This window comes from Primulina huaijiensis, chromosome 7 (genome assembly GCF_012295235.1).
Source record: "Primulina huaijiensis isolate GDHJ02 chromosome 7, ASM1229523v2, whole genome shotgun sequence".
NCBI classification, from domain to species: Eukaryota; Viridiplantae; Streptophyta; class Magnoliopsida; order Lamiales; family Gesneriaceae; genus Primulina; species Primulina huaijiensis.
Window position 1 is genome coordinate 15,201 of NC_133312.1, and position 14,250 is coordinate 29,450.

At 35.9% G+C, this 14,250-nt stretch overlaps 1 protein-coding gene across 1 annotated transcript; it reads left to right on the forward strand.

Annotated features, from left to right (window-relative positions):
• Nucleotides 1-630, forward strand: LOC140980742 (uncharacterized). Its single transcript, XM_073446787.1, has one exon. It carries the CDS (start codon nt 1-3, stop codon nt 628-630), a length of 630 nt encoding a protein of 209 aa, XP_073302888.1.
• The last annotated feature ends 13,620 nt before the right edge of the window (nt 631-14,250 follow it).

Below are 14,250 nucleotides of genomic sequence, written 5' to 3' on the forward strand. Positions count from 1 at the left end.
ATGGCGGAGAATTCTATTAACATTAGCTTCAATGATCCTCTTTATCTGCATCTCTCGGATACTCCTGGGGTTTCTCTGGTGCTTGATCCATTGATCGGCACTGAAAATTACGGTGTGTGGAGTCGCGCTATGTTGCTTGCGCTGCGTGCCAAGAACAAGCTTGGATTCATCACCGGATCGTCTCGAAAGCCAGCAGAAAATCAGCCTACATTGCATCAATGGGAGCGATGCAATGCAATTGTCCTGTCCTGGATCATGAGCTCTGTTTCGAAGGAAATTTTCAGTGGTATCATATATTGTACAGAGGCTGCTGGTGTTTGGGCAGATCTGAAGGAGAGATTTGATAAAGTTTGTGGATCGCGCATCTACACTCTTCATCGGGAAATTGCACTTTATTCGCAAGGTTCTTCCACCATTTCTGTGTATTTCTTGCATCTAAAGAAGCTATGGGATGAATATGCTTCGCTTGTTACACTACCGTCTTGCAGCTGTGACACTGCTAGAGCCTATATCGAGCATGATCAACACCAACACCTTCTTCAATTTCTCATGGGCTTGAATGAAAGCTATGGACACATTCGGAGTCAAATCCTTATGATGAGTCCATTACCGTCGGTCAATCAAGCTTAATCCATTCTCAGTCAAGAGGAATCACATAGAAATGTTCTTTCATCATCATCGATTGTTAATGTGCCTGCGGCAGCTTTCTACTCCTCATTGAATAAAGGGGGTGATTCGATCAAATGTGAGAATTGCAATATTATTGGGCACACGAAGGAGCAATGTTTTCGCTTGATTGGTTATCCTCCAGGTCACAAGTTATACAAGAAGTTTCCTCAAAATAGGAACCACAAATTTAATCATGTGTCACAGCAGAAATCTTTCAAGCCATCTGTGAACCACTCTGTTTCTACTACTGCGGCTTGTGGCGTTTCTCACGAAGGCTACACGGGGATTTCTAATATGGCTCACACATTCACTGATGATCAATATCTTCAACTCTTGCGCTTGCTTGATCATTTTCCTACACCTACAGATCATTCATCCAACACTGGAGGTAATTTTACCAGTTTAATGACAAGTACCAAATCTAATGAATGGATTTTGGATAGTGGTGCAAATGCTCACATTACAGGTACTTCAAGCATTTTACAAGATCCTAAGCCATGCGGTTCATCCACTGATTCTGTCAAACTACCAAATGGTAAATACACCAGCATCCTTTCTACTGGTTCTGTTCAGATTTCACCTTCTTGTATCCTTTCAAACGTTTTGTATGTCCCTGATTTCAGCTTCAATCTCATATCCATCTCACAATTTACCAAAGACCACCAATGTTTTGTTGTTTTCTACCCAAATTTTTGCTTCTTTCAGGACCTCTTAACTGGGAGGATCATGGGGATTGGTAAACAAAAGCATGGTTTATACTATCTTGACCGAATCCCAGCTGCTTTAGATTCTGTTACACACCCAACTATAAAGCCATGTATTAGCTCTTATAACAGTTCAGTTCTTTCAATTCCTTGTAGCCTTTCTGCTTGTAAGAATGATGATGTTGGTATATGGCATAAAAGATTTGGTCATTTATCTGTCTCGCGTCTACAATATTTGCCCTTTATTAAGAACAAGGATTTTAAGATGGATTGTCCCATTTGTCCACTAGCAAAACAAACCAGAAATCCTTTTCCTACTCATGAACGATCAATTTCTACTCGTATATTTCAATTGCTTCATGTTGATATATGGGGTCCTTATAAAACTCCAACTCACAATGGTGCTCGTTTTTTTCTTACCATGGTCGATGACTTCTCGAGATGCACATGGGTTTTTCTCATGCAATTTAAGTCTGATACATTACAGATTTTGAAAAGTTTCATGGCATTTGTTTCGACACAATTTAACCAGCAAGTTCAGATTCTTAGGAGTGATAATGCATTAGATTTCTTTAATCATGATTGTAGTTCTTTTCTCACTTCTTTGGGAATCATTCATCAAAGCTCTTGCCCGTACACCCCCCAACAAAATGGCTTAGTTGAGCGAAAACATCGTCACATTCTCAACATAGCTCGTGCCCTTAAGTTTCAAGCTTCGATACCAGCTCCTTATTGGGGTGAGTGTGTTTTGCATGCTGCTTATCTAATTAATAGAACCCCCACTCCGTTGCTGGGTAATCGAACACCCTTTGAAATGTTGTTCAAAAAACCTCCTTCCTTTGGGCACCTAAAGATATTTGGATGTCTTTGTTATGCTACTAACCTTAAACCAATTGACAAATTTGATGTCCGTGCGAAGCCTTGTGTCTTTCTTGGATATCCACCTCACCAAAAAGGACACAAGCTCTTGGAGATGTCGACCAAGCAGTTCATTGTGTCTCGAGATGTCATCTTCCATGAGGATATTTTTCCTTTTTCGATTAAGACCTCACCACTGAGCAATGCTTCCCAACCCTTGTTTTTTGATCATGATGATATATTCTTGTCTTCCTTATCTGATTCTCCTAATGTAGTTGATTCTCTTCCTGTTTTCACACCATCTTTAACTTCACAAGTTGACATTCCACCACTACGAAAGTCCACTCGAATCACAAAATCTCCCCTTTGGACCAATGACTATATCTGCTCCAACACCTCCTCGAACACATGCTCTTCCACAGCTCTTAATATCTTTGACTATCTTTCTTACAAAAAGTTAGCCCCATCTTACCAATCTTATTTGGCTTCTGTCTCCACTCTTAATGAACCACAAACCTACCATGAGGCCAGTTCTGACCCGAATTGGCGTGAAGCCATGGCTAAGGAAATTGCAGCCTTGGAGGCCAATAATACATGGGAATTAGTTCCCTTGCCCCATGGAAAAAAACCGATTGGTTGCAGATGGGTTTACAAAATTAAATACAAAGCCGATGGGAGCATTGAACGCTTTAAAGCCCGGCTTGTCGCCAAGGGGTATAATCAACAATACGGAATTGATTATGAGGATACATTCTCACCTGTGGCAAAGATCGTCACTGTCAGATGTCTTCTCACGGTTGCTGCTGCTAAAAAATGGAAGTTACATCAAATGGACGTAACAAATGCATTCTTGCAAGGTGATTTGGACGAAGACATATATATGTCCATCCCTCAAGGGTTTGACAGACAACAAAAGAATTTTGTTTGCAAACTCCGTAAGTCACTTTATGGGTTAAAGCAAGCATCCAAGCAGTGGAATTCAAAATTTACTCAAGCACTGATAAAACGTGGCTTCACTTAGTCCATGCATGATAATTCACTCTTTGTGAAGCAGCAGGGGCAGTTGATCACTATACTTCTAGTTTACGTTGATGACATTGTCATTACTGGAAATGATGAGGCTGCCATCAAGGATCTTAAGAGTTATCTTCATGCTAATTTTGACATTAAAGATCTTGGACCGCTGAAGTTTTTTTTGGGCATTGAGGTGGCTCGATCTAAGGCTGGAATTTGTTTAAATCAACGCAAATATGCTCTTGAATTATTGTCGGAGGTGGGCATGACTGGGTGCAAGCCCTTTGACACTCCTATGGAGCAACACCTAAAACTCACCACACTTGAGTTTGATCGTTCTGAAGATCCTACTGGATATTCCTCTGAATCTGATCCATTGTTATCTGATCCCTCGCGTTATCAGCGTTTGATTGGTCGACTTATTTACCTCACCATTACTAGACCTGATATTTGCTACGCTGTACAAGTTCTCAGCCAGTTTATGCACTCGCCGAAGAAGTCTCATTTGCTTGCTGCTTATCGCATTGTTGGATATATAAAGAGAACTCCTGGATTGGGCCTTTTCTTATCCTCCACAAATGACTTTCAATTGACTGCATATTGTGATTCTGATTGGGCTTCATGTCCTATGAGCCGCAAATCCACCACTGGTTATGTTATCAAACTTGGCTCTTCCACTGTGTCCTGGAAGACAAAGAAACAACACACCGTTTCCCGTTCATCAGCTGAAGCAGAGTATCGGTCTATGGCCATGACAGCATGCGAAATCATTTGGCTTCGAGGTCTCCTTGGTGACTTGGGTATCATTTTCAACACAGCTACACCTCTTCATTGTGATAATCAATATGCTCTTCATCTTGCTGCCAACCCGATTTTTCATGAAAGATCGAAGCACATTGAAGTAGATTGTCACTTCATTCGGGAAAAGATTAAGACCAACGTGATTCGTGCGGTCCATATATCCACACGAATTCAACCAGCTGATGTATTTACCAAAGCATTGGCTTCAGACCAACATCATTTTTTGATCTCCAAGCTTGCAATGCTCAACCTATTCCAAGCTTGAGGGGGGCTGTTAAATGTACACTTGAAACACTTGAAAGTAGTTTTATTTTAGTAGTTTGCCTTTGACTTGCACATATATATAGGTCAACTTATATGTTTGGAATCCATTCTTCAAAAATACATTTTTCGGTTGCTGCCTTATTCTCTATACACGAATAGCTTCTCACACCAACAATGGCGGTTTGATCCAAATTGTGATCACCTTCTAACAAACAGCATATTCCATTATCGTCATTGGGGCGACATATCATTGAAAGCAACACGACATAGGATGGTAGACTTCAATTTGCTGGTGAATTTCATTATATCAAAGGATATTGGGAATGGACTGAAGACATTCTTAGTTGGCGTGAACATAGGCTTCAAGCGGCACAAACATATGATCCAATGTATGCTTCGTTGTTCACATATGATCAAACACCAGTATCATGAAGGAGTTTTGCGAGGCATGGTGTCCCTCAAAAATAATTTATTTACCCGATCTATCAAAACTTGCACTATGCAGAAATCCTCAATAAAAATTAAATAAAATTCAAGCTAGATATAATCTCAAGTGCACGATGTCAAGTAATAATATAGTGTACACGAATACGAGTATCGTTCCAACAAAGACTGTATTTCGCTGATATTATTTTCAAATATGTTTTCTTTAGCAAACGATAATCGATTTTAGTGATTAACTACCAGTAATTAAATAAATAAAGATTTGGATGCAAACAAACAAGATGAAATAAATATTTATAAATCAAATGGAAAATTATTTTGTTGGGAATCTCGGTTCACATACCCCTAGTTATTTTCACTAATTAATCTCGACTATTGTTCACTTCCTTCGACAGAATTCCAGAAATAATTAACACACTTTCTCGAGCCATGTTAAACTAATTCGACACGGTGAAATAGTTAATCATCTTGAATTATTTATCAACGGTGAATTGCATGTACGATTTATGGAATCTCATAGCTTTCGACATATTTGACCATGACCATCGACATGCATTCAATTTCATATATCTATGTAAATTGTAAATCCACATATTATATTACTAGATCCTATTGCAAATTATTCTCTCGACCTCACTCGCAATATGAAATATTATTAAAGTTAGCTAGACTTAAATAATTCAAGCAAAAATAATAATATAATCAAAAACGAAACAAAAGTCGAGTATTAAATTACGTCAAACAACTATTCGAGGTTGGATCCCCTTCGAATCCCAACAAACAATAAGTTTAGCTACGAAAAGTCATGAAAATAAATGCAATAAAAGATTTAAATTAAATTCTTAAACTAGAAATAATAGATTAGATGAAGAACGGTAGCCCCTCTGCTCGAAACTCCCGCAAATCTGAGTTTCCTCGAATCCAACTTTTTCTCTATGTGGCCGCTGCTCTTTTTTCTCCCTTTCTCCGAACGTGAATCTCCCTCAAATCTCGTGTATCTAGGTTTTTTAGGCAATAGGGCACTTTCCAAATAAAAAATTCAAATCTGGAAATTTCCTTTTTCCACTTGAGCCGGGGCAGTCAAGAATGATCACCCTAGCGCCAAGTTTTCCGTCCGGAAGGCCTTTTTTATCATCTTGAGATTTCTCGCCCTAGCGCAATGCCTTCTGCCTCAAATTTCACTTCTAGCTGAATTTTTATCTTTTTTTCCATTTTCCTGCACATTCGTAACAAGTTGAGCATTTATCATATGCAACACATTAAGATAAAATGAACAAAATGTGGACTTCATACAAATAAAATGATGGAGACTAAGACTCAAACGATGCAATAAAATACATAAATACGACCTCTATCATTACCTCACTCGGCAAATTTTCTTATCTTTGTGGGATTTACAGTTTTTTTTGGGTCTCTATATTGTTCCTAGAGCCAAAGAGTCACGAGCGTTGAAGAAGCAGGTAGTAAATTTTTTCCTCGATCTTGCAACTACTTATTCATGCATAACACATGCTTCGAGGGAGCACAAAACTCAATCCACATTCTCACGTGACCATCGATCAATGGGTTAGATTTTGGTTCAAGAATACATTTAAGTATCAACCATTCCATCCACATAGAAATAAAAATATGGTGCTTCTAAATTCCACACATAACCCTCTCGTCTATATCAGTACACATGAAGAATGGTCTGGTGCAAATAAATATATGTTTTCCAAGCCTGGTACAAATATAACTCAAGAGATGTGGCGTACTTGGTAGCATTTTTATTTTGTTGGTTATTTGCATTCGTCCTTCCCATTGAAGATGCTAACGTGGTACACCCGAGTACCATCAAAATAGCAAGCATCATAACCAACGGACGTAAGGTTGGACATGTCGTTACGTTCCAACATTGACGAGTATCTACAAAGGCCTCAATAAGATTGTTGATTCTCCAAAGCCATCTTGTGATTAAAAAAAATATTTTCATGAGATTAATGAAAACAATATTAAAATATAATTTTGACACAAAGTCTAACATCTCAATAATCTTGCTTTCTTGGGTTTGGGTTAATTTTATTTTTCAATAAATATTTTACCTCTGTATTATCAACATTTAAGGTAAATATCTTTGCAAGTAAAAATAATGGTCATATTTCAAAAGCATTTTTTACTGCATAAAATTTCTTTTCGTTGATATGTCATATTACTGCTTCTGCTTCTGCATCTGAGAATAATCCATTGCAATATCTGCATGGTTTTTCTCCATTTGTGTGAGCTTTGTAGGTAACGCTTCCCATCAATAATCATTGTCATCTGTATATAATATCAGATCATCTTCGTCTTGACGAATAGCCATTTTCAGGAGATTTTTCAAATCTCTTTTGATTGTCTTAATCATTTTGTGTGTTCTATTGTCCATAAGAATCATGCATCCTTCTTTAGTAATGTACTAAACACTTTCCTTTGTTTTGCTAGAGTTTTTATAAGCATTCCAGCAAAATTAATAACTCCTAAAAAACTTTGAAGTTATTTCTTATCTTTGAGTTTTTTTATTAAAAATTATGCATCTTTTTCACATTTGTTCTTCCATAATTATTCATGACTCGTCGATTTCTATTTCAAGGAATTCAATATTCCTTTTTGTGATAATTGTCTTCTTTTCTGATAAGATTAGTTCTTCTTTTTTACACATCTTAGAGAAAATTTCTAAATGTTAATATATTCATCTATATTTTTAGATTCTATTAAAACATCATCATTATAAACAAATATAAATTTAAAATAATCTTTAAATAGATTATTCATTTTTTTTTTTTGAAATATTTGGGGTGAAATAGTCAATCTCATTGTTAATAATTCCTAAATATAGTGACCTTGTGATATAGAGAAATCTGTGAATTTATCACTTTCTTCTTTCATCTGAATTTAATAAAATCCGGACTTACAATCAAATTTAGGGAATATTTTGACATTGTATATACAACTTTGTTCTCTACTAGGTATAAAATACCCATCAAAATCTAGAATTTTTTTTAAAATTTATTGATAATTAATTACTAATTTGAGTTTGTTCTTTCTATTTAACCATGATTTCTTACCAGAAAACGTGGACTGCTATGTGCTGATATTCATGATTTGATTAAATCAATGTTTAAATGTTCTTTGATAATAATCTCAATATCTTTTTGATCTAATGTGTTCATTGAGATAGACTTACATCGGACGAACTTATATTCCTTGTTTTCCTTAATTTTAAGGATGTCTTGGAGTTGGTTCATGCCCCACCATGTCAAAGGATCTCATTGTAGTTTTCATTGACTATTTTCTTGACATTTTCTAGATATACTTTTGATTCGAACTCTACATCCTTCTAGTGTAGAGATATTTTGATGAATTTTATTTTTTTTGTTGGAGACTTTGATATGCTCTTAATTGAAGCATTGTTTCTCCAAATCGTCTAGAATCCCTCATTTTTAGGTTCAGAAGTTTTTCTTCATCGCCACGCTTGCTGCGAAACTGGATTAACAATTTTCTATAAAGTTCTTTTTTCAGTTTCTGGACTATGATTTTGTGATCACATGGTGTTGTGAACACTAATCTTCTAGTTTCATTTTTTGTGTATATGATTTAAACATTTGCAAGAAATTATTTCATAACAAAATGTCTGCTCATGTATCATGAAAATAAATCAGTGGTGTTTTTACCTCGTACAAAAGTGTTTGTCTAGCACCTCAGATTAATATTTTTGTCATCTTAATCCATTTACATTTGCTTGGAGAAATCTCGTCCAATAATCTGAGATAATTCTTCTTCCAATTCTTTTGTAAAAACTTCTTTTTTTTAACATATTACAGCCCCTGAATCAATATATGCTGCAAAATATTCTACATTATGTTGTTCATATAACATTCTCATTGGGATGTATATTGGGCTCGTGATAATTGGATTTTCGACATTCTATCATTTGCCATAGATTCCATTACATTCTCTAGACATTTTCTAGGTTTGTGTTCCTCTATAAACTCTAACTCAAGAACCAATTGATCTATTTTTTTCCTGTGATTCCTTGGATATGAACTTCCAGTTCACTTATATTGATCATTCATTGATAAGTTCATATCATAGGTTGTTTCAAATATTATATAATTAAAAAAAATGATTTCTTTGTCTTGTAATTCTCAGCTGTAGATAGTCGCTACTACTCTATCAAGCCAACAGTGAGGGATAGACCTCAAATATCGTAACCCTCATGCGCACAGGTGTGCCACACAAGCCATTTTCAAATGATTGAAGCCATCTCTAGGGCAAACCCTGGTTATTACTGTATTTCACTGTCAAAATACTTCAGTAAATCTAACCATCGTCTCTGTCTTATATTCAATTCTTATTGAGTAAATAGATATTTCAAACTCTTATGATCCAAGTAAATATTAAAATTTTTCACCATAAAAAATAATGTCGTCAAAATTTAAAGCAAAAACATTGGATGTTATTTCAAGATCATGAACATGATATTAGGATTCATGTTTTTAATTGCCTTGAAGCATAGAAAATAACTTTTCCATGTTGCATTAAAACAATATTAGAACATTTCATGTTCGCAATCTTTGATTTTGATGTTAACAAAACTTGTTATTGTGTTTCTAATAAATTTACCTAAGTGCGCAGAAAGCTACCGAGCCAAAACTGAAGCTATCGAAACGCAAACTGAAAGCGTCAACTGATTGCCCAAAACTGAACTAGTTCAACTGATTGACCAGCTGATAAGTAGTTCAGCGGAAGACCTTCAGAAGCCCGGCCAGCTGATGAAGAGCTCAGCTGAGCAGTTCAATTGAAGCAGTGAAATCAGTTCAGCTGACGAGCCAACTAATTTCACCAAACCAGTTCAAGACCAGTTCAACTGACAACTTTAGGACATCAGTTAAGAACCGACCAGTTTACAGAACACGACAAACTTATCTAAGTGGAATACAGCTGTGCGCATTTAAGAAAAGAAATTGTGCAAACAAATGAGAATAATGGACGTTGTAGCAGAGCTTAAAATCAAGACGTTCCAGAATGACTGTCAGAAAGGACAAGACACAAATATCGAGGATCGAATTCAGATTGCAACGGAAAAATTTGATGAGTCTTGATGAACGGCCTCGAAGCCTCTATAAATACAAAACCAAAACCATCAACAAGAGGATAGAGAAGTGTGTGAAGATCAGAAAAGAAAAAGGTCACGCTCAACTCATATCAGCTTTCAAGAAGCAATCAGCCCAAATTTGAGGGAACATTTCAAAGTGTTATCAGCTTAAATTAGAAGCATATTTCTTTCAGTGTGTGAAAACACTTGCGTATCAATTCTCACACACACACACACCATCACTCACATACATACAGAAAGTAGAGCGTATTGAAAAGCTGAGTGAATCTTGCACAAAGACGTTAAACTTGTGTATGTCGTCTTTAACACATAGACGTTAAACAAGTGTTGGCTGGAAGATGTTGTCTTCAGTCTACACTAAGAGTTCAGTTAGGCAGTATGTAAGTCCTAAGCTGAGTGAGTTTGTACAAGGTATTGTATAAATCAAAGTCTTCTAGTGGATCCTACCCGAGGTGGTAGAAGAGGTGACGTATGAGCAGTTGAAGTCTCCGAACATCCATAAACATATCTTGTGTACTTAACTGTTTAACTATCGTTTTCAAATTGATTTGATCAGTTTGAGCTGTTATCAATTCAGTTCTCGCTATAACTGAACTGATATATGCAAGAACTGATTCCCCTTATTTCAGTTATTCAGTTTACACAAGTTAAAAGGCTTTCAAATTAGTCAGTTTTCTTAACGAATGATTATTTCGAATGTCTTCTGCTTGGTTTAAAACCAAACTTGATTTAATTCATCGGTGTTTACATTCTAGGAACACGAGCTATTGAAGTTCATTGAGAACATTATGTTTGAAGCACCTTCGCAGGTGTGAGAACCGATCCATCACATCCCAAACCTCTTGATGATGCATCGATACAAAACACAAATCCACCTGATCCAAATGGCAATTCCAACACTGGTGTTATTGTAAACATCTCTTTCAATTAAAGAAAAACTCTTTTCGCATTAATCTGACCAAATAAATCTTGCTTCTTTCTTGGTTCGTTGGGTAATAGGTCGAGCAATCTACGAAAATCCATCAATTCATTTTCTGTAATACTCGGTCAGCCGATCCCATAAAACTTTGAATCTCCATTACATTGGTTAGCCTATCCCAATTCATGGATGCTTCAACTTTACTTGGATCTATAGATATTCTTTGGATTGATGTCACGTCACCCAAAAATATCACACTATCCATTCGGAATTCACACTTCAACAATTTAGCATACAATTGAGAATTTCGAAGTGTTTGAAGTACCAATCGTAAATGTTCATTATGTTCTCAATTCGATCTTGAATACACCAGTATATCATCAATAAAAATAATAACAAACTTATCCAGAAAATTTATGTACACTCTATTCATCGTATCTGTAACATCCAAAAGTCAACCCACGTAAACAACATGCATGCAAATGTTCTACATTGCTTAATTGTTTTAATTGATTTATCTTAATGCTTAAATAGTACCTATTGCATGATTAAACGATTAGATTGCATGATTTCATGAGAATTGAAGATTTTATCCGACTATTTGAACGACAAAGAATAAATATTTTTTAATAAATATTTTCAAGGCTTGTTAGTATGATTAAATATAATTAAAAAAATTTAAAAATATTATAGTCCAAATTATTTTACGAAACGAGCTCGATTTTACCCGAGAAGTCGGTTTTGGGCAAACGAGAGATTTTTAAAAGCGTAAAAAATTATTATTTTTGAAAATAAATTTTATAAACTTTTATTTTACAATTAAATAAGTATTATTGGACATAATTTACCTAAGATTAGAAGGTCCAATTATCTCTAAACAAAAAGCCCAAAACTCCAATCCATTAACATGCTAATTTTCGAAATCTATAAAATAAAAATACTAGGTTTTTGTACACCATTAAGCCGTCCATCACACACACAACACACACAATATTTTCGAAAATTTGGAGAGGAAAAAAACAAGAAATCTTCGTCGCCCGTTCGTCCTTTTTCGCACCTCATGCCAACGATCATATATTCGAGCGTTCTAAAACACAAAGGCACGCTTCTAAACTTATTTTACGCACTATTCAAATCATATTATGCTTGTTTTACGTATTTTTGCATGAAAATAATGAGGTACAAGTCTCTTAACGTTTTGACGATTATTTTCAAAGTTTTGATTATTTTACGCTTGTTTGAAAAATGTAATGATTCCTAAGAACATGTTGCCAATAGGATGTGTTTAAGGGACGGGAAAAAATTTGTTAGGGGACAATATGTGTGCTGGAACCGAACTTGGCAAGGAAGGAACAAAACTAGGGTTTCTCTTGGGGGGAAGGCTACGGCTTGGAGGAGCAGGGTGCCAGGGCTCGGTCAGCGCTCAGGCAGGGGCCTATGCTGGACGTGACTCGACGCTAGGAAGAATCCTAGCATGTCTGGACTCGGCAGCTGCAGTGAAGGGTGAGTCCACGCACACAAGGACTCTCACCCGTACATGCGTCGGCTGGATACTTCAAGGGGGTGCGCGGCTCGGTTAAGTATGGTCTAGGCTGGTCCAGTAGGGTCTAGGGAAGATGGGTTGGGGTCAGGGCTCGGGCTGGTGCAGCATGGTCCATGGTGGCTCGATGAAAGAGGGTCGCGGCTAGGAGTTCATGCGCAATGGTGGTTCGCATGGGCTGGGACTGGTGCACTGGTCCAGGAGAGTCAAGGTCAGGGTTGGTCAAGGGTGGCTCGGTGGTGACTCGTGGTTTTGGTGAGACCGAGGGTTCCTACGGACTTTATGGCTCGAACCATGGTTATCAGAGGTCGATTCATAGTTCACGATGGTAATTTAGGTATGAAAAGTCTATGCTTAAAGTTTGGGAAGAAAATATTAAGTTTTGAATACATTCGGAAATTAAACGCTGCACGGTTTAGTAATTAAGGAATTAAATAAAAAAAACTCGAGTTTACGTTAAATAAAAATATTAGAAGTCCAATTTAAGCTTAAATAATTATTTGGGATAGTCTAAATCGGGAATTGTTGAGTCCAAGGGCAAAACAGTCATTTTACACCTAGGTAGTACAAAAAGGGTAGGCCGTGTCCTGAAGAATCATAACGCATGCTAAATGATATTTTAAAATGTTTATGATGAAAATATGATATTTTATGATTTATGATAAAGCTGTACAATTTTTACTGTTAAAATACTATTTTTCGAATGTGGAAAGGACATGATATTTTATGATTAAAAAGAAAAAGAAAAATATTTTGAAGGATATGAATTGACTGTGACAAAAAAGATATGATGTATTATTATTGAGAATATTATAGGGAGCTCGTTTACGAGAGAAATCCCCAGGGGAGTCCAACGACCGTGTTTTCATTTTATGTTAGTGCCTAGTGTCTGTCTCCATGCGCAATGGTGAGCTAAGACTGATCAATCGACCACATGATACAGCTAGTCACTTTCAAGGATCAAACTTCACCCAAAAGGATAAATGATGGAAAGCTTTATGATTTGACGATTTATGATTAAATTATGCTTACAAATTTATGCTAGCTTATTTTGAATAAAAGTATGATTTTTAATGTATGTGCTTGTATATGTATTATTTGTTACTCATGTTTAGAACGTGCTAAGTTATTAGACTCACTAAATTTGAATGTTGCAGGTGAGGATGAGATTGAGGGAGGCGCTGACGCTTTAGTGGATCGAGTCTGGCAGTACACTCCCGATGGACATTATTTTCCGCATTAGCTTTATAGTTAAAGTTTTAAAGATTTTGTTAATGATTTAATTAGATATATTCATGCTTTATTTTGATATTAGTTTGATCTTGTTAAAGGCCGATGTAGGGTTTTTGGTTAATTAACGAGTTAGGAATTTTTTTGCACTTGATATTTCAAATATTAAATTATTATGGATGACGGAAATGTTAAGTTATTTTAAATATGAATTTTGAATTTTATGTTTCAAAAAAAAAATTAGTAGGATTTTAAAGTTTAAAAGTATTGGATGTTTCAGTATCCATAAACATTACCGGTGCATTTGTTAAGCCAAACAGCATTAGGATTTTATATCTTGATATTTAAGATCATGTTATGAGATATTGTTGTCTGTCTAACAAAACCAGACAAGTCTTCATGTTTTTGTGTCGAAACATCTCGTCTTCAGTCAGAATCTTATTATGTTATATCAGATTCTTCATGACTCATGATTTATTCTTCTTCAAATATACTCTCATATGAAGGAATATCTTAAAACTTGTATATTTGAACTATATCTTGGTAATAAACAGCTTTTTCAATATCCGGAGTTGGTTCAAAGCGCTTTATTCATTTTCTGATATTTCTGGAAAGCTGGTCAAAATATGACTTTTTGCTTCACATGTCCAGCAATTAGAATCTTTAAAACTTT

What these genes read in the sequence shown, in the direction of transcription:
- LOC140980742 (XM_073446787.1), top strand. Translation starts at nt 1, where the DNA reads ATGGCGGAGAATTCTATTAACATTAGCTTCAATGATCCTCTTTATCTG.